This window comes from Oncorhynchus gorbuscha, linkage group LG19, assembly GCF_021184085.1.
Source record: "Oncorhynchus gorbuscha isolate QuinsamMale2020 ecotype Even-year linkage group LG19, OgorEven_v1.0, whole genome shotgun sequence".
Lineage (NCBI taxonomy): Eukaryota > Metazoa > Chordata > Actinopteri > Salmoniformes > Salmonidae > Oncorhynchus > Oncorhynchus gorbuscha.
Window position 1 is genome coordinate 29,818,562 of NC_060191.1, and position 21,639 is coordinate 29,840,200.

The window sequence follows — 21,639 nt, forward strand, 5'->3', positions numbered from 1 at the left end:
TAGGATTCTTCTCTGCATCCTTCCTGTGTAGACAAGGAGTAAATACACAGATCTCAAAACTGGATGCCTTCTAATGGTATACTACCTATTGAAACTAACAGTAACACTTCCCTTCAAACCGGCAAAGAATGCATTATGATGCCGTTATCGTGTATTGTATGATGTCATGGGCATACATGACTATGAGCCCCTTTATAATGCCTTGTAATCATTTTATAATGATCGCGACTAAATAACAGCCAGATTGAGTCAGTTGAAATATGAGACAAAACATATTCTAGGGCTTATTATTAGACATTATAAAGTCTCAGACGTGCTTATAACAGGTTTTGAAGCATTAAACCTGCAGGCTGTTACAAAATGAACCTTTTCACTTGTCCGTAAATCTATGTGAGGCCGTTATTTGTATTGACTTTCAGAGGCATTGATTAAATGCGTTGGCTCAACGTGTTGTGATTTCAACCTCAATCATGAACCATTATAGTCAGTCAAAGCTAGAGGGAAGTGAGCAGAGTTGTGTTTAGTAGGGAGAAAATTATTTGAGTTATTACCTCAACGTGTTCAACAAGAACGCACATTTTCATTTTCTGTTGCAAAAGTGTTTGATAGCCTTACTGAACATGACCTAGTTGTTATAGTCACTCTAGCTGCAGTGTGCCTGCATGACAACCTTTGCTTTCTTCACCTCCAACCTCTGACCAAGGTTGTAGATATCAACACCCTTCATTTGAGCATATCTTCATTTTATCTTTCACCTGATTTTAGTTCATCTTTTCCTTTGTTTTCAATGATCAGTTTGCAATTAAAAGATGAATCGGTAGCACTTTGCAAACTTTCAAGAATAAGCAGTTTTATAAAGCAACGCAATGCTTATTCATGAAAGTTATTATAAAGTGTTACATCTTTAGATGTCCTTTTAAAAAACATATTTTTTTTAATTTGTGCTTTTTGTTGTTGCTTTTCTCCGTTTCCCCTCTGAACTCATGCTGTATAGATTGTAAACTGAATGTAACTGTGTGTCCTTGTTTATAGATTCTATGTTTGAGAAAAGCCCTACCGCAGAAAAAGCTGATGCTGCTGTTACTCCTAGCGTAGATCTATTTGGGGCAGGTACAGGACGTGGATTGCTTTCTTTTTTTGGAACTTCTTCTTCATCTCTTCTGTCCTTCCTCCTCAAACATCTGTTTCACCACACGTCTTGGTTTGTCCCCATAGTGGTATGCGACTTGTGCATGCACCCAATCCAGGGTTGGGCCAATTTGAATTGAAGTCAGTCAATTCAGGAAGTGATTTGAATTGAACATTCAAAATTGGGGAATTGTTTGAAACAAATTGCTTCTTCTTTTCAGTTTAATTTATTTGAAATTATTAATTCGGAATTTCATTTTACTTCCTGTATTGGCTGACTTCGAATTGATCCCAACCCTGGACCCACTGGCTAAATAACAGTAACTCCTACCACAGCTTTCACTCTCTCTGTTATGCTAATGCTCCTCTGTGCTCTTCTACTTCACTCTTCCTACTTCCTTTACCTTCTTCCTCGGGTGTTTCCCTGGAAGATCTCCCTACTATCTCTCGCGGGCCCTCTCCTTTGCCTCCCGAGGCCAATGCTGATGAAGACCTCTTGTCTGGTGTGACTGGTGAGTTACACTAATCTGCCCACTCTAAGCTTCACTCACTCCATGATCACCTATGGGTATACTTCCTGTATCTCCAACTCCGCCTGCATGACTACAGCATGCAGTAGTACAAGCTTGGTAGTGCACTTCCCTGTCAGCCTGTCAATCAACGTCATCTCTTCAGGAAGTGACCGGAATGTTTTTTTTGTGATCAGAATAAAAAGTTTGGGATCACTTAGAAATGTCCTTGTTTTTGAAATAAACTTTTTTTTTGTCCATTAAAATAACATCAAATTGATTAGAAAGACAGTGTAGACATTGTTAACGGCTGATCTTTAATGGAATATCTAAACCATTCTCAATGTCAACAGTGAAGAGGTGACTCCGGGATGCTGGCCTTCTAGTTCCCCTGGCCAGTGTCTGTGTTCTTCTGCCCATCTTAATCTTTTATTTTTATTGGCCAATCTGAGATATGGCTTTTGCTTTGCAACACTGCGTCCCGGAGTCGCCTCTTCACTGTTTTTTATTTCTTTTAAATTTCACCTTTATTTAACCAGGTAGGCTAGTTGAGAACAAGTTCTCATTTACAACTGCATTCTGGCCAAGATAAAGCAAAGCAGTGCGACAAAAACAACAACAGAGTTATGCATGGAATAAACAAACATGCAGTCAATAACACAGTAGAAAAGTCTATATACAGTGTGTGCAAATGAGGTAGTATAAGGGAGGTAAGGCAATAAATAGGCCATAGTGGCAAAATAATTACAATATAGCAATTAAACACTGGAGTGATAGATGTGCAGAAGATGAGTGTGCAAGTAGAGATACTGGGGTGCAAAGGAGCAAAATAAATAAAATATATAGCAGTATGGGGGATGAGGTTGTTGGATGGGCTATTTACAGATGGGCTATGTACAGGTGCAGTGATTTGTGAGCTGCTCTGACAGCTGGTGCTTAAAGTTAGTGAGGGAGATATGAGTCTCCAGCTTCAGTGATTTTTGCAGTTCATTCCAGTCATTGGCAGCAGAGAACTGGAAGGAAAGGAGGAATTGGCTTTGGGGGTAATCAGTGAGATATACCTGCTGGAGCGTGTGCTACGGGTGGGTGCTGCTATGGTGACCAGTAAGCTGAGATAAGGCGGGGCTTTACCTAGCAAAGACTTATAGATGACCTGGAGCCAGTGGGTTTGGCAACGAATATGAAGCGAGTGCCAGCAAATGAGAGACATTTACATTACATTTAAGTCATTTAGCAGACGCTCTTATCCAGAGCGACTTACAAATTGGTGCATTCACCTTATGACATCCAGTGGAACAGCCACTTTACAATAGTGCATCTAAATATTTTAAGGAGGGGGTGAGAAGGATCACTTTATCCTATCCTAGGTATTCCTTAAAGAGGTGGGGTTTCAGGTGTCTCCGGAAGGTGGTGATTGACTCCGCTGTCCTGGCATCGTGAGGGAGTTTGTTCCACCATTGGGGAGCCAGAGCAGCGAACAGTTTTGACTGGGCTGAGCGGGAACTGTACTTCCTCAGTGGTAGGGAGGCGAGCAGGCCAAAGGTGGATGAACGCAGTGCCCTTATTTGGGTGTAGGGCCTGATCAGAGCCTGGAGGTACTGAGGTGCCGTTCCCCTCACAGCTCCGTAGGCAAGCACCATGGTCTTGTAGCGGATGCGAGCTTCAACTGGAAGCCAGTGGAGAGAGCGGAGGAGCGGGGTGACGTGAGAGAACTTGGGAAGGTTGAACACTAGACGGGCTGCGGCGTCCTGGATGAGTTGTAGGGGTTTAATGGCACAGGCAGGGAACCCAGCCAACAACGAGTTGCAGTAATCCAGACGGGAGATGACAAGTGCCTGGATTAGGACCTGCGCCGCTTCCTGTGTGAGGCAGGGTCGTACTCTGCGGATGTTGTAGAGCATGAACCTACAGGAACGGGCCACCGCCTTGATGTTAGTTGAGAACGACAGGGTGTTGTCCAGGATCACGCCAAGGTTCTTAGCGCTCTGGGAGGAGGACACAATGGAGTTGTCAACCATGATGGCGAGATCATGGAACGGGCAGTCCTTCCCCGGGAGGAAGAGCAGCTCCGTCTTGCCGAAGTTCAGCTTGAGGTGGTGATCCGTCATCCACACTGATATGTCTGCCAGACATGCAGAGATGCGATTCGCCACCTGGTCATCAGAAGGGGGAAAGGAGAAGATTAATTGTGTGTCGTCTGCATAGCAATGATAGGAGAGACCATGTGAGGTTATGACAGAGCCAAGTGACTTGGTGTATAGCGAGAATAGGAGAGGGCCTAGAACAGAGCCCTGGGGGACACCAGTGGTGAGAGCGCGTGGTGAGGAGACAGATTCTCGCCACGCCACCTGGTAGGAGCGACCTGTCAGGTAGGACGCAATCCAAGCGTGGGCCGCGCCGGAGATGCCCAACTCGGAGAGGGTGGAGAGGAGGATCTGATGGTTCACAGTATCGAAGGCAGCCGATAGGTCTAGAAGGATGAGAGCAGAGGAGAGAGAGTTAGCTTTAGCGGTGCGGAGCGCCTCCGTGATACAGAGAAGAGCAGTCTCAGTTGAATGACTAGTCTTGAAACCTGACTGATTTGGATCAAGAAGGTCATTCTGAGAGAGATAGCGGGAGAGCTGACCAAGGACGGCACGTTCAAGAGTTTTGGAGAGAAAAGAAAGAAGGGATACTGGTCTGTAGTTGTTGACATCGGAGGGATCGAGTGTAGGTTTTTTCAGAAGGGGTGCAACTCTCGCTCTCTTGAAGACGGAAGGGACGTAGCCAGCGGTCAGGGATAAGTTGATGAGCGAGGTGAGGTAAGGGAGAAGGTCTCCGGAAATGGTCTGGAGAAGAGAGGAGGGGATAGGGTCAGCGGGCAGGTTGTTGGGCGGCCGGCCGTCACAAGACGCGAGATTTCATCTGGAGAGAGAGGGGAGAAAGAGGTCAGAGCACAGGGTAGGGCAGTGTGAGCAGAACCAGCGGTGTCGTTTGACTTAGCAAACGAGGATCGGATGTCGTCGACCTTCTTTTCAAAATGGTTGACGAAGTCATCTGCAGAGAGGGAGGAGGGGGAGGGGGAGGAGGATTCAGGAGGGAGGAGAAGGTGGCAAAGAGCTTCCTAGGGTTAGAGGCAGATGCTTGGAATTTAGAGTGGTAGAAAGTGGCTTTAGCAGCAGAGACAGAGGAGGAAAATGTAGAGAGGAGGGAGTGAAAGGATGCCAGGTCCGCAGGGAGGCGAGTTTTCCTCCATTTCCGCTCGGCTGCCCGGAGCCCTGTTCTGTGAGCTCGCAATGAGTCAAGCCACGGAGCGGGAGGGGAGGACCGAGCCGGCCTGGATGATAGGGGACATAGAGAGTCAAGGGATGCAGAGAGGGAGGAGAGGAGGGTTGAGGAGGCAGAATCAGGAGATAGGTTGGAGAAGGTTTGAGCTGATAGGATGGAAGAGGAGAGAGTAGGGGGAGAGAGAGCGAAGGTTGGGACGATAGCGATACCATCCGAGTAGGGGCAGTGTGGGAAGTGTTGGATGAGAGCGAGAGGGAAAAGGATACAAGGTAGTGGTCGGAGACTTGGAGGAGTTGCAATGAGGTTAGTGGAAGAACAGCATCTAGTAAAGATGAGGTCGAGCGTATTGCCTGCCTTGTGAGTAGGGGGGAAGGTGAGAGGGTGAGGTCAAAAGAGGAGAGGAGTGGAAAGAAGGAGGCAGAGAGGAATGAGTCAAAGGTAGACGTGGGGAGGTTAAAGTCGCCCAGAACTGTGAGAGGTGAGCCGTCCTCAGGAAAGGAGCTTATCAAGGCATCAAGCTCATTGATGAACTCTCCGAGGGGACCTGGAGGGCGATAAATGATAAGGACGTTAAGCTTGAAAGGGCTGGTAACTGTGACAGCATGAAATTCAAAGGAGGCGATAGACAGATGGGTAAGGGAAGAAAGAGAGAATGACCACTTGGGAGAGATAAGGATCCCGATGCCACCAGCCCGCTGACCAGAAGCTCTCGGGGTGTGCGAGAACACGTGGGCGGACGAAGAGAGAGCAGTAGGAGTAGCATTGTTATCTGTGGTGATCCACGTTTCTGTCAGTGCCAAGAAGTCGAGGGACTGGAGGGAGGCATAGGCTGAGATGAACTCTGCCTTGTTGGCTGCAGATCGGCAGTTCCAGAGGCTACCGGAGACCTGGAACTCCACGTGGGTCGTGCGCGCTGGGACCACCAGATTAGGGTGGCAGCGGCCACGCGGTGTGGAGCGTTTGTATGGTCTGTGCAGAGAGGAGAGAACAGGGATAGACAGACACATAGTTGACAGGCTACAGAAGAGGCTACGCTAATGCAAGGAGATTGGAATGACAAGTGGACTACACGTCTCGAATGTTCAGAAAGTTAAGCTTACGTAGCAAGAATCTTATTGACTAAAATGATTAAAATGATACAGTACTGCTAGCTGGCAGTGGCTGCGTTGTTGACACTACACTAATCAAGTCGTTCCGTTGAGTGTAATAGTTTCTACAGTGCTGCTATTCGGGGGCTAGCTGGCTAGCTAGCAGTGTTGATTACGTTACGTTGCGTTAAAAGAACGACAATAGCTGGCTAGCTAACCTAGAAAATCGCTCTAGACTACACAATTATCTTTGATACACAGACGGCTATGTAGCTAACAAATCAAACCGTTGTGCTGTAATGAAATGAAATGAAAAATGTGATACTACCTGTGGAGCGAAGCAGAATGCGACCGGGTTGTTGAGTGCGGAAGTTCTATTCAGTAGACGTTGGCTAGCTGTTGGCTAGCTAGCAGTGTCTCTTACGTTAAGGACGACAAATAGCTGGCTAGCTAACCTCGATAAATTAAGATAATCACTCTAAGACTACACGCTCTAAACTACACAATTATATTGGATACGAAGACAGCAAAGACAACTATGTAGCTAGCTAACACTACACTAATCAAGTCGTTCAGTTGAGTGTAATAGTTTCTACAGTGCTGCTATTCGGTAGACGGTGGACGTTTGCTAGCTGGCTAGCTGCTGGGCAGATAGCAGTGTAGACTACGTTAGGATGACGAAATACGAAGTTGCAATAGAAGTGCTGACTGTTTCACTTTGTTGTCCTCTTTCTTTTCCTTTTTCTTCTGTCCTTCTTTTGTCCTTATTTTGTCTTCCTTTCTTCTGTTAACTAGATATTTTGTTGTTGTTATTATTTGTAAGCTAGATAGCTTCTATCTAGAGCATACAGGTCGCAGTGGTGGGTAGTATATGGGGCTTTGGTGACAAAACGGATGGCACTGTGATAGACCGCATCCAATTTGCTGAGTAGAGTGTTGGAGGCTATTTTGTAAATTACATCGCCGAAGTCAAGGATCGGTAGAATAGTCAGTTTTACAAGGGTATGTTTTGCAGCATGAGTGAAGGATGCTTTGTTGCGAAATAGGAAGCCGATTCTAGATTTAATTTTGGATTGGAGATGCTTAATGTGAGTCTGGAAGGAGAGTTTACAGTCTAACCAGACACCTAGTTATTTGTAGTTGTCCACATATTCTAGGTCAGAACCGTCCAGAGTAGTGATGCTGGACGGGCGGGCAGGTGTAGGTAGCAATCAGTTGAAGAGCATGCATTTAGTTTTACTTGCATTTAAGAGCAGTTGGAGGCCAAGGAAGGAGAGTTGTATGGCGTTGAAGCTCGTCTGGAGGTCTGGAGGTTAGTTAACACAGTGCGACCTGTATGTTCTGTGAAGGGAGTAGTACACAGCGTTGTACGAGATCTTCAGTTTCTTGGCAATTTCTCGCATGGAATAGCCTTAATTTCTCAGAACAAGAATAGACTGATGAGTTTCAGAAGAAAGTTATTTGTTTCTGGCCATTTTGAGCCTGTAATCGAACCCACAAATGATGATGCTCCAGATACTCAACTAGTCTAAAGAAGGCCAGTTTTATTGCTTCTTTTATCAGAACAACAGTTTTCAGGTGTGGTAACACAATTGCAAAAGGGTTTTCTAATGATCAATTAGCCTTTTAAAATTATAATCTTGGATTAGCTAACACAAAGTGCAATTGGAACACAGGAGTGATGGTTGCTGATAATGGGCCTCTGTACTCCTATGTAGATATTCCATTGAAAAATCAGCCGTTTCCCGCTACATTAGTCATTTACAACATTAACAATGTCTACAGTGTATTTCTGATGAATTTGATGTTATTTTAATAGACAAAAAATGTGCTCTTCTTCCAAAAACAAGGACGTTTCTAAGTGACCCCAAACTTTTGAAAGGTAGTGTATATATAGTACCAGTCAAAAGTTTGGAAACACCTACTCATTCAAGGTTTTTTCTTTATTTTTACTATTTTCTACATTGTAGAATAATAGTGAAGACATCAGAACTATGAAATAACACATATGGAATAATGAAGTAACCAAGAAAGAAAGTGTTAAACAAATCTAAATATATTTTATATTTGAGATTCTTCAAAAGTACACCCTTTTCCTTGATGATAGCTTTGCACACTCTTGGCAAAGCATGCCATTCCATGAGCGCAGCATTTATTTTTCAACTCGAATCAATAATCCCAATCAGTCCTCCATGACAACAAAATCTCAAATCAAAAGACCAAGTCCGTATTATGGCAAGAACAGCTCAAATAAGCAAAGAGAAATGACAGTCCGTCATGATTCCATATGTGTTATTTCGTAGTTTTGATGTCTTCACTATTATTCTAGAAAACCCTGAGTCGGTGTGTCCAAACCTTTGACTAGTACTGTATATAACACTGTTTTTTTCAAAGTGTGGTAAAATGCTCTCCTGTCTCATTCTGTAGATGCATTCTCTGCTATGGCTCCAGCACCAGCAGTGGCTCCAACTCCAGCTCAAGCCCCGGATCCAGCCCCAGCTCCTGCCCCTGCAACTGTCTCTCCTCCCGAACCTGAGCCCTCTGCACCTGCACCTGTCATTGACCTGCTAGGTGCGTACTGTACCACGAAATCCACCACTTCCTGTACACCTTCATGGATTTGACTCATGCTGAGTAACATATGACCTTTTCCATACTCTGTTAATCTTTTCGTCTTGTGTACTTTGTTTGTAGTGATTTTTTAAAATGACATTTCTCCATTAGCCAGCAGCATACTACCCTGCATACCGCTGCTGGCTTGCTTCTGAAGCTAAGCAAGGTTGGTCCTGGTCAGTCCCTGGATGGGAGACCAGATGCTGCTGGAAGTGGTGTTGGAGGGCCGGTAGGAGGCACTCTTTCCTCTGGTCTAATTAATATCCGATGCCCCAGGGCAGTGATTGGGGACATCTCCCTGTGTTGGGTGCTGTCTTTTGGATGGGACGTTAAACGGGTGTCCTGACTGTCTGAGGTCATTAAAAGATCCCATGGCACTTATTGTAAGAGTAGGTGTGTTAATCCTGGTGTCCTGGCTAAATTCCCAATCTGGCCCTCAAACCATCACAGTCACCTAATCATCCCCAGTTTACAATTGGCTCATTCCTCCTCTCCCCTGTAACTATTCCCCAGGTTGTTGCTGTAAATGAGAATGTCTTCTCAGTCAACTTACCTGGTAAAAATAAAAAAAAACTTTTTTTTGGTTGTTAAATATAGCTGTTAGGCGTGAAGGATATTTGTAAGTGGGGAGCTGTTCATGTGTACATATCTTTGTAGCCAGGGTAACAGACCCTAGATAAGTCTAGATATAGGAGAGAGATAGTGTAATATGTTTGGTGTAGCAGTATATACCAGAAGTTTTCCTCTGCAACTGGTTTTGGATTATGTAGCCAATGTAGCATTGCTTGCTTAGTTAGCTGTGTATGTCTTAGTAGCAGCCATTGAGCAGTGACCGTCACCCGCCCTGAAACCTAAAAGTACTGTCTCCCGCATCAAGAAACACCTTTGGATTTTCAGGTTAAAGCTTCTTGAGTTGCGTTGTTTTGGTGTGCAGAGAGTTTTGAGTTCATACACAGGTTGAGACGGAAATTCTACCCTCTTGCAATTGCATGGTACTTAGAGGTGTGCGTGTATGCTTGCGTGCATGCGTGCACGTGCTTTTGTTTTGCTGCAGGGTTGGGAAGTAAGGTGTTACAAAAAACGGTAACTGTAATCCATTACGTTACCAGCAAAAATTATTGTAATCAGATTACCGATACTTTTGAAAAAACTAGATTCAGAAAGGATGTTTGCGGAAAAAAATATTTGACACTTCTCTGTTTTCTTAATGACATTCAAATCAGCATTGAAAAAAGGCTCAAGTTAAAGTTTGTTCCACCTGAGCGAGTCTGACCACAAGTCAGAGACCACTATGATGACACACCAAATGTGTTTGATGGATCGCGGGAAAAGAGCAGGAATAGTCTTTTGTGGGCTACAGTCCAAACTATGTCTTCCAATAGTGCGACTGCTGTCGGCATCCAAAGATGATCCAACTTGAATAAACGCTTGGAAGTAAGGACGACAGTAGTGGTGTTGTCTACGGTGATACGGATATCACTTATTATTGATATCTACATGGCGCATTGATGTGAACCACACTGCTGTTCTCTCATTTAGCTATTTGCGCCTTACGGATTGTGGTTGTTGTGGATGGCTGTTCACAAATCTAAATCTGTATTTGAACCCAATAATGGTTGAATTCAAGAAGTTTAAGCTGCCTATCAATCATTGTTTTTGAAACCAGTGGACAGCCTGTGAAAAATGCGCTCTTGTGCAATGGAATGGCATGCTTTGTGTGCAAGAGTGTGCAAAGCTGTCATCAAGGCAAAATGTGGCTACTTTGAAGAGTCTAAAATAAAAATATATTTAGTTTTGTTTAACACTTTTTTGGTTACTACAAAGTTTGGACGCACCTACTCATTCAAGGGTTTTTATTTATTTATTTATTTACTATTTTCTACATTGTAGAATAATAGTGAAGACATAAAAACTATGAAATAACACATATGGAATCATGTAGTAACCAAAAACGTTTTAGCAAATATAAATCTATTTTATATTTGACATTCTTCAAAGTAGCCACCCTTTGCCTTGATGAAAGCCGAATCAGCCCTCCATGACAACAAAAACATTAAAAACAGAGTAGGGCTGGCTAATACGTCCTTAGTTTTGGGGTCATGCTCAGGTAAAACAATTTGGCTAATCTATACTTCCATATTTCCAAGTCCTATTCTTGAAGATCAAGGAGTATAACATTTATTGGAATGACTGGAATTCTGATAGACTTTTATTTTTTAACATGAAGATATAATTTAATTGTGTTGTTATCTGTAGTAGAAAGCGATGGGTTAGAAGAAGCCTACGTAACCAACCCATGAAGTAATATGTAACATCCATATATGGCCAGCTATGTAAACTTAAACACTGATTTATTCTGCAATAGATGTCTTTCAATTGGTAACATACATTTTTGTCTTCTTCTAATGCCTCTTAAGGGGAAAGTAATCTAAAAGTAACGGAATGCAATCAGATTACATGACTGAGTTTGGGTAATCCAAAAGTTACATGACTAATTACAATTTTGGATAGGTAGTAACAGTAACTAGTAACAGTAACGGATTAAAATGAGAAAGTAACCTAGCCAAACCTGGTTTACTGTACAGTGAGACCGGTCTCACTGCCTGTCTCCCACCCCTCCCCCTCCCTTCCTGGCTCATGGCTAACTAACTCTTCCCTACTGTCGCTCTACAGACACATTCAGTAGTCCTACTCTGTTGGACGCTACGCCCAACGCCCCTGGGGGACCAGAAGAGGATCTGTTGGGTGGTACGCACACACACACACACACACACACACACACACACACACACACACACACACACACACACACACACACACACACACACACACACACACACACACACACACACACACACACACACACACACACACGTTTTAGCTTTAACCCACCTGTAACACCATAATCAATGTCCCGGTGAGCAGCTAATTAGTAGAATAAAGTGAGCTGGATTAGCGTTGTAGTAAAGGCCTGCAGACTGCAGTTCTCCAGGAGAAGGGTTGGGAGCCCCTGCTCTAAGACAGCCATCTGCCATTTGTGATTCATACTGCACGTACAGTATGTTAATATTGAGTACCGTGACACACCGTAACTTAAATCAATGAAATTCTAATCAATGGAAATTAAAATCATTATCATCGTATATGATACCCTCATTCAAATGGTTCCCCACTTTCAGGACTGATGTCTCCTAGCCTGACTCCCACGGCAGCCCTTGCTCCTCTGGCCCCCACTCTGGCTCCAGCCCTCGCCCCTACCCTAGCTCCTGTCTCAGCCCAGAATGACTTGCTGGAGGGTGGCTTCGACACCCTCGGTGCCCTGCCCCCACTAATCCCTGCCACCCCAGCAGCTGCAGACACAGTGCCGGCCGCAGCAGCACCCTCTGGTGGCTTTGATGCATCAGGTAGGGGACACTGTCTGCTCCATGTGTGTATCCTGAGGGAAGTGTGTGTGTGTTCTGCATGCATGACTGACGCTGCCAAGAATCACCGCCACTGTCCCTATTATGTAACGCTGGGGGATCAACGGTCACCACTGCTCACGGTTGAACTCCTCAACACTGCTTCTCTCTCGCATCTCACATGCCGACACTTACTACTGTGCTCCCCATCCTATTTCAACTCTCTCAACCTCTTTCTCTATACGTTGTTCTCCCTCTCCCTCCGTCCCTCCTCTGTCACATACTACCTTTCCACATTTCTACCCTCACATCCTTTCCTTGTCCACCCCTTCAATCCTCTCCTCTCGCCCATTCTGCCCTGGTCTCTTCCTGCCATCCCGTCTCTCTCTCTGTCACTGCTGGGTCATTGCTTGCTGCTACTGCGTAATTGGTGAGTTCACAAGCCTTTCTCCCCATAGTGCTTTGCAGTATGAGCTGTTTTGTCACGTTCCCCATTTTTTTTTTATATTCAATTTTTGTATGTTTCAATATGTTTGTCTCATGTATGAGACAATGTAATGTATGTATTACTCCCATTTGCAACGTTTGCCAGATTCTACCCTCAATTCAACATAGTGCCCTTTGAAGCTGCGATGCTGGCACTGTGGTGGTCTAAAAGCACATTTAAACACAGTTATAGACTTGAATGTTCAGATAATGTTGTAGTGATTTCCTTACAGTGGCTATATATTAATCTCTCGTGGGCAGACTACATAACCATAAAAGGTACCAAATTACGCAAGATTTTTATTCTGGGTTAACCGAGATTAGGTGCGTATTGTTTCTGCCACGTTCGGTGCATGCATTGCACACCAGAGTACTGTACTGAATGCTATTGTTGTGGTGAGGAATTGTATGGTGATGATTTCACATCTGCCCCCTCTTTGTGAAGATTAGGGATAATAAAGATTTTATTCCATGCTGTATGTTTCCAACATCTTATTCCCCTTATTTCTACCCTTTCCTTCAAAGTGTTTGGTGGATTAGGGGACCTACTGATGCCAGCCATAACACCCCAGTCCACTGGGGGTAGTGTGGGCAGCACAGGCAGTGGTGGGGGGAATACCAAGGTGGCACCTGCGGTCGGGGGTGGCATGGCAAGTGCCACAGCTATTAAACGGCCATCCATCGGGGGCGACTTGGACTCCTCCCTGGCAAACCTGGTTGGAGGCATGTATTGATCACACCTGGACAGCCTTAATGGTTGTGATTACTGTTTTTCTGTCCGTTTAAAAATTATTTCTGAAATTGCTTTTTTTCTCTCTTGCAGATCTGGGGATTCAGAAAAAGTATGGACGGAATTTCTCTGTGTTTGTGCTTGCGTGTGTGTGTGTGTGTGCATGTGTGTGTTCTCCTTTTCTTTGTGTGCTTCCTAAATAACAATCAAAGTCATGCAGCATCTAGTGTGTACTCCCAAACCTTCCAGCTAGCTGATGACAACTTTGGTGTCATATGTGTCTCGTATAGGGACCATCAGTGGAATGACAAGAAGCTGACAGGAGGATCTAACTGGACCCCCCAGGTAGCCCCTCCCAGCTGGGGCGCTCCTGGGTCTATGATGGTAAAAGCCTCCACAAGCCTCCCAATATTAGCAAAGAACTGTTATTGGGACATTTAAAATTGAAATCAAATCAAAGTTTATTGGTCATATGCACAGGATACAGGTTGTAAATAGTGTAGTGAAATGCTTACCTGCAAGCTCCCCTCAACAGTACAATACACATTTATACAAAAAAATTGTCATGTTTTGGAATTTACACAATAAGAATATACAGTGTAGACTATGAAATGTGTTTGAGTGAGTAGTGATATGGTTGAGCAGCTTAGATGAATAGTAACAGCAATGGTGCACGGGTTTGTGCGTGCGCATGTGCGTGCGTGTGAGATGTTTGTGTGCGGGTGTGTGAGGTGTGTGTGTAAGGGTGGATGAGTGAAAGTCTCTTGGGTGCAGCTGTGAAGAGAGTCAGTCCCCAGTGATGGACTGGGCAGTCTTCACCACCCTCTGTAGAGCCTGGAGAGAGTAGAATTTATGTATATTGGAAATAAGCTGTGGACTTGAATGGGAAAGGATTGTTCAGAAATAGAAATTATGTTCTATGACGTAGAGCTGTGAACCGTTTTTGTCTTGACTTCCTGTTTCTAGGGTGGCCCTGCCCCTGGAGCCCCAGGTGCCCCTGGAGCCATGCCTCTGCCCATGGGAGCACAGCCTGGCTTTGGCATGGTGAGATACTGGACAGGATGCCGAGAAGCCAACATGGACAGCTATACTTATAAATGAGCTCAGTGCTCTTATTCAAGTCAGGAAATGGTTATTGGTCAATTCCATTAACCCCTTCCATCTCTTTCCAGGCCTCAGTAGCTGGATCTGGAGTTTCCATGATGCCTCCCATGATGATGGGCCAGTCAATGATGGGTCAACCCATGAGACCACCCCTGCCAGGAGCTGCAGCACCAGGGGCACCGGTAACACACACACACACACACACGCATGCACACGCACGCGCACACCGATACACACTCACATTCATTCTCAGATAAACATTTTCCAAACCCTCAAACACATACACAGAAAAGTGCACATAAGTATACAGAATCACCTGTTACTCCTTCAGTTATAAACTTATTAAAAGGGGAAATATACTCATATATTCTTCATTAGTCCACTTTTGATACAGTCTTATAAAATGATGCATGTCAACATTCATGTTTTTTCAAGATATATTGCTTTTCGTCTCCCGATGACCAAAGTCAAAGTGAAAAACATCACAATAAGACTTTTCTACAAAGTAAACACAGGCTTGCTATTTGGAAAGGAATGAGTCTTGTATGTGCAAAATAAAGATACTTTAAAGGCAATGTATTTGAAGTGGTCCTCGATTTGTTCTCTCTGTTTTCCAGCTGTCTCCAGGACCTGCTGCCACCCAGAGCAAAAAGCCCAAGGACCCACTGGCAGACCTCAACCTCAAGGACTTAATGTAACCCCCCAGCCCAGGTGTGTGTTCAGGACATTAAACTGTCATCCTGGTGTGATGCTAGTCTTGCCTGGTGTCAGATATGTTTCTGTGGTTTTGACAACTTATGATCGTTGTCATGCCAATGACTATAGGAGTTGGTTATACAGCACAAAGAGATCTGGGACCAGGCTAATTGCTGGTCTTGTGTCAGTGGTCAAACTTAGGGTATGTTTTTCTCCTTATTGTCTTCCAGCTCTTGTTTTTCTGGAGTTGGGCCCTCTGGCTGCCTGTCTTATTTTGGCATTCTGTACATCCCGTGACACCAGAGACCCTCCTCGGCTACCCATAGGAGACCCCCTTCCTCCACTCCACCCCCGCCCCCTGTGTAATGTTGTGGCACAAACTGTGAAAGTGAAACCTTAGTGAGAAAAAAACAAGTGTGTGCTTAACTAGATGTAACCCTTTGTCTAAACAAAACCACACAAAACCTACAAAAAAATGTCTATAAAAGCAAGTCAGAAACCCGAGCAGAAGCTGAACGCGTATGTGCTGTATGTATTTAGATAATTTTTTCCAGTAGTGTTGGCGTGTTGAGTTGAATGATGAATGCGTGTTTGTTTGGTGCCCTCAGCTCCACCTTCGGCCCTGCACTGGCCTTCTGATCACTCTAGAGGGGGAGGGGCTTCCACCCTGCCTCACCCTGATTGGATAGGAGGGGTAAGCAAAGCAGCCCCGTCAATTTTGGATGAAATGTGCAATGTGTCGTTCACAGAAGTTCTTCTTCGGTGGTGTATATACATTACACTGGGAAATCTCTAAGGATTTGTCTCTACTCTGTACAGTATGTCTGTGGAAGAGCATATATTGATGTGAATCTGATATCAAATTGTAAGAAGTCATGTGACCATTATCTTATTTCCTTTCATCTTTTGAACGTATTTAGAAACAAATATGATATGAATATATGATTAATATAAATAAGCAACATGTACGGGCTCCTGAATCCTAAATTACCATCCAATATTTTTTTTAATGATGTTCAGTATATTTATACATTTTTTTGTCAGCGTTTATTTTTCTATTTATTTATTTTTTAGATTTGGTGCGTCATGTCCAGCTTTATTTGTACTTCCTCTCTCTGTTGACATTGTTTGTGAATCTGCTGTAAAACATTTTTGGATATTTTTATCAACAGATCATATCTTACCGCCTATTTTCAGAGAAAATGTGTTTATATTTGAGTTATTCCTATTCAAGAGGAAGGTCAAACAGTGCATACCAGGAGCCAAATCTTGCCAGTATCTCATATCTCAATGCAGAGGAGAACAGTCCTTTTGTTAAACCACTAAAACAAGTTATGTACAGTAAGTCTACTTCCTGGTATCACCGGCACTCTCCCTATGGTCCTATCACTGTCCTCCTCGTCAGTGGTCTGCTGTTTGATTTTCATAATTGCTCGTACTTTATTATTAGCATTATTACTATGACTAGACCACGGTTGGTAATGGATATGTAGTGTTATTTTTGTATTTGAGAAGAAACAGAAACATCCTTGTCCCCCCCCACCCCAGATGTTCCCGTTCCGTTTCCTCCCGCCTTGTTAGTGAATCAGTAATATTGTACATGGTAACATGGGCGGAGTGGAGAGCCTGTGTATACCCAGTCAAAAGAGGACACTGTTGAACAGTGTGCATTCCATGTCTATCTAGGCAGCTGTTTAGAACCAGTGAAACCAGTCCTGTGCCGTATAACCCCCAGATATAACAAATATTGTGTTGTGTCATTGCGAGACTGTTTCGACAATTGTTGTGGGGAAAAAAATATGGATTTTAAAAAAATGGCAAAACATCATCATTTTCATTATTGAGATACATTATTATTTTATTATTATTATTTACTATGCCCCTCCCCAGTGCATGTAAGCCCTTTTAGATGCAATAAACTCAATGATGGAAAGAATGGACCATTACTGATCGCCCATCTTTTTCTTATATTGATAGATCAGAACATGGACACATTGCATTTTTAATCCGGTGCACTAAATGTCATGACATAGGAATGACATCAATAGGTGTAACCTTGGTTGTGTTCATTAGGGCGCACAATTGAAAACAATTTAAAAATGTAAATCACTGTTTCTTATTGGACAAGTCCAAGAAGTGCCTAATGATCATGACCCTGGCTACAGGCATAGATGTGTCATGGATACATACAGTACATCACTACTCCTCATGGTAAACACACATACAAGTTGTAATCTTGGTTTATGTCATGTTTGTCATTTATTGTCATGTCTTGTCCCTGTGCTCCCCATGCTATTCGTTTCCCTCTGCTGGTCTTGTTTGGTTCTATCCTTCTCTCTCCCCCTCCCTCTCTCACTCTCTCGCTCTCTCTTCTCTCTGTCGTTCCGTTCCTGCTCCCAGCTGTTCCTATTCCCCTAATCATCATTTAGTCCTTCCACACCTGTTCCCGATCCTTTCCCCTGATTAGACTCCCTATTTATTCCTTTGTGATCCGTTCCTGTTCCGTCGGTTCCTTATATTGTATTCACCATGCTGTGGTTGCGTTTCGCCCTGTCCTGTCGTGTTTTTTGCCGTGATTGTGTATCACCCTGTTCTGTCGTGTTTTGTGCCTTCATCAGACGCTGCGTGTGAGCAGGTGTCTCAGTCGACTACGGCCTGCGCCTACCCGAAGCGACCTGCAGTCTGTGGCCGCTTCTCCAGTTGTTTTCCCCTCTACAAATCTAGAGGATGTCAGTTATTCCGTTTTGAACATTATTAAACTCTGCTTCTGTTAAGTCGCTTTTGGGTCCTCTTTTACCAGCATGACAGAAGGAACCGACCAAGGAATGGACCCAGCGACTTCAGACGCTCGTTACACTGCCGTCGAGTTCCAAGGAGCCATGCTCGGCAGACACGAGCAGGAATTGTCTGCTGCTCGCCATGCCGTGGAGAACCTGGCCGCTCAGGTTTCCGACCTCTCTGGACAGTTCCAGAGTCTACGTCTCGTGCCACCTGTTACTCCCTGGCCTGCCGAGCCTCCTGAACCCAGGGTTAATAACCCACCTTGCTACTCCGGGCAGCCCACTGAGTGCCGCCCCTTTCTCACGCAGTGTGAGATTGTGTTCTCTCTCCAACCCCACACATACTCTAGAGAGAGAGCTCGGGTTGCTTTCGTCATTTCACTCCTTACTGGCCGGGCTCGAGAATGGGGCACAGCTATCTGGGAGGCAAGGGCTGATTGCTCTAACAGATTCCAGAACTTTAAAGAGGAGATGATTCGGGTTTTTGACCGTTCAGTTTTTGGTGAGGAGGCTTCTAGGGCCCTGGCTTCCTTATGCCAAGGTGAACGGTCCATAACGGATTATTCCATTGAGTTTCGCACTCTTGCTGCCTCGAGTGAGTGGAACGAGCCGGCGCTGCTCGCTCGTTTTCTGGAGGGACTCCACGCAGTGGTTAAGGATGAGATTCTCTCCCGGGAGGTTCCTTCAGATGTGGACTCTTTGATTGCTCTCGCCATCCGCATAGAACGACGGGTAGATCTTCGTCACCGGGCTCGTGGAAGAGAGCTCGCATCAACGGTGTTTCCCTGCTCCGCATCGCAACCATCTCCCTCTGGCTTTGAGACTGAGCCCATGCAGCTGGGAGGGATTCGCATCTCGAATAAGGAGAGGGAACAGAGGATCACCAACCGCCTGTGCCTCTATTGCGGAGTTGCTGGACATTTTGTTATTTCATGTCCAGTAAGAGGCCAGAGCCCATCAGTAAGCGGAGGGCTACTGGTGAGCGCTACTACTCAGGTCCCTTCATCTAGATCTTGTACTACTATGTCGGTCCATCTACGCTGGACCGGTTCGGGTGCTACATGCAGTGCTTTGATTGACTCTGGGGCTGAGGGTTGTTTCATGGACGAAGCATGGGCTCGGAAACATAACATTCCTTTCAGACCGTTAGACAGGCCTACGCCCATGTTTGCCTTAGATGGTAGTCATCTTCCCAGTATCAAATTTGAGACACTACCTTTAACTCTCACAGTATCTGGTAACCACAGTGAGACTATGTCTTTTTGATTTTCCGTTCACCGTTTACACCTGTTGTTTTGGGTCACCCCTGGCTTGTATGTCATAATCCTTCTATTAATTGGTCTAGTAATTCTATCCTATCCTGGAACGTTTCTTGTCATGTGAAGTGTTTAATGTCTGCCATCCCTCCCATTTCTTCTGTCCCTACTTCTCAGGAGGAGCCTGGCGATTTGACAGGAGTGCCGGAGGAATATCATGATCTGCGCACGGTCTTCAGTCGGTCCCGAGCCAACTCCCTTCCTCCTCACCGGTCGTATGATTGTAGTATTGATCTCCTTCCGGGGACCACTCCTCCTCGAGGTAGACTATACTCTCTGTCGGCTCCCGAACGTAAGGCTCTCGAGGATTATTTGTCTGTGTCTCTTGACGCCGGTACCATAGTGCCTTCTTCCTCTCCGGCCGGGGCGGGGTTCTTTTTGTTAAGAAGAAGGACGGTACTCTGCGCCCCTGCGTGGATTATCGAGGGCTGAATGACATAACGGTTAAGAATCGTTATCCGCTTCCCCTTATGTCATCAGCCTTCGAGATTCTGCAGGGAGCCAGGTGCTTTACTAAGTTGGACCTTCGTAACGCTTACCATCTCGTGCGCATCAGAGAGGGGGACGAGTGGAAAACGGCGTTTAATACTCCGTTAGGGCATTTTGAGTACCGGGTTCTGCCGTTCGGTCTCGCCAATGCGCCAGCTGTTTTTCAGGCATTAGTTAATGATGTTCTGAGAGACATGCTGAACATTTTTGTTTTTGTCTATCTTGACGATATCCTGATTTTTTCTCCGTCACTCGAGATTCATGTTCAGCACGTTCGACGTGTTCTACAGCGCCTTTTAGAGAATTGTCTCTACGTAAAGGCTGAGAAGTGCTCTTTTCATGTCTCCTCCGTTACTTTTCTCGGTTCCGTTATTTCCGCTGAAGGCATTCAGATGGATTCCGCTAAGGTCCAAGCTGTCAGTGATTGGCCCGTTCCAAGGTCACGTGTCGAGTTGCAGCGCTTTTTAGGTTTCGCTAATTTCTATCGGCGTTTCATTCGTAATTTCGGTCAAGTTGCTGCCCCTCTCACAGCTCTTACTTCTGTCAAGACGTGTTTTAAGTGGTCCGGTTCCGCCCAGGAGCTTTTGATCTTCTAAAAGAACGTTTTACGTCCGCTCCTATCCTCGTTACTCCTGACGTCACTAGACAATTCATTGTCGAGGTTGACGCTTCAGAGGTAGGCGTGGGAGCCATTCTATCCCAGCGCTTCCAGTCTGACGATAAGGTTCATCCTTGCGCTTATTTTTCTCATCGCCTGTCGCCATCTGAGCGCAACTATGATGTGGGTAACCGTGAACTGCTCGCCATCCGCTTAGCCCTAGGCGAATGGCGACAGTGGTTGGAGGGGGCGACCGTTCCTTTTGTCGTTTGGACAGACCATAAGAACCTTGAGTACATCCGTTCTGCCAAACGACTTAATGCCCGTCAAGCTCGTTGGGCGTTGTTTTTCGCTCGTTTCGAGTTTGTGATTTCTTACCGTCCGGGTAGCAAGAACACCAAGCCTGATGCCTTATCCCGTCTGTTTAGTTCTTCTGTGGCTTCTACTGATCCCGAGGGATTCTTCCTTATGGGCGTGTTGTCGGGTTAACAGTCTGGGGAATTGAAAGACAGGTTAAGCAAGCACTCACGCACACTGCGTCGCCGCGCGCTTGTCCTAGTAACCTCCTTTTCGTTCCTGTTTCCACTCGTCTGGCTGTTCTTCAGTGGGCTCACTCTGCCAAGTTAGCGGGTCATCCCGGTGTTCGAGGCACTCTTGCGTCTATTCGCCAGCGCTTTTGGTGGCCGACTCAGGAGCGTGACACGCGCCGTTTCGTGGCTGCCTGTTCGGACTGCGCGCAGACTAAGTCGGGTAACTCTCCTCCTGCCGGTCGTCTCAGACCGCTCCCCATTCCTTCTCGACCATGGTCTCACATTGCCTTAGACTTCATTACCGGTCTGCCTTTGTCTGCGGGGAAGACTGTGATTCTGACGGTTGTCGATAGGTTCTCTAAGGCGGCACATTTCATTCCCCTCGCTAAACTTCCTTCCGCTAAGGAGACGGCACAAATCATTATTGAGAATGTATTCAGAATTCATGGCCTCCCGTTAGACGCCGTTTCAGACAGAGGTCCGCAATTCACGTCACAGTTTTGGAGGGAGTTCTGTCGTTTGATTGGTGCGTCCGTCAGTCTCTCTTCCGGGTTTCATCCCCAGTCTAACGGTCAAGCAGAGAGGGCCAATCAGACGATTGGTCGCATACTACGCAGCCTTTCTTTCAGGAACCCTGCGTCTTGGGCAGAACAGCTCCCCTGGGCAGAATACGCTCACAATTCGCTTCCTTCGTCTGCTACCGGGTTATCTCCGTTTCAGAGTAGTCTGGGTTACCAGCCTCCTCTGTTCTCATCCCAGCTTGCCGAGTCCAGCGTTCCCTCCGCTCAAGCGTTTGTCCAACGTTGTGAGCGCACCTGGAGGAGGGTGAGGTCTGCACTTTGCCGTTACAGGGCACAGACGGTGAGAGCCGCCAATAAACGCAGGATTAAGAGTCCAAGGTATT

At 45.4% G+C, this 21,639-nt stretch overlaps 1 protein-coding gene across 8 annotated transcripts in view; it reads left to right on the forward strand.

Moving 5' to 3' along the window:
- Nucleotides 1-8,556, forward strand: part of snap91a (synaptosome associated protein 91a) — a 61,478-nt gene extending 52,922 nt beyond the window's left edge. For 5 of the 8 annotated variants that reach the window (XR_006833583.1, XR_006833581.1, XR_006833577.1 and 2 more), the window contains 2 exons: nt 1,560-1,640; nt 8,420-8,481. Coding sequence is in view for 1 of the 8 variants with exons in the window: in XM_046314214.1 (XP_046170170.1) it covers nt 8,420 (1 nt within the window). In the remaining 7 variants the exon portion in view is untranslated. Of the gene's footprint in view, nt 1-1,032; nt 1,111-1,559; nt 1,641-8,419 lie in introns of those variants that run through there. The other 3 variants (XR_006833580.1, XR_006833579.1, XM_046314214.1) reach the window with 3 other exon arrangements.
- Nucleotides 8,557-21,639: the final 13,083 nt, after the last annotated feature.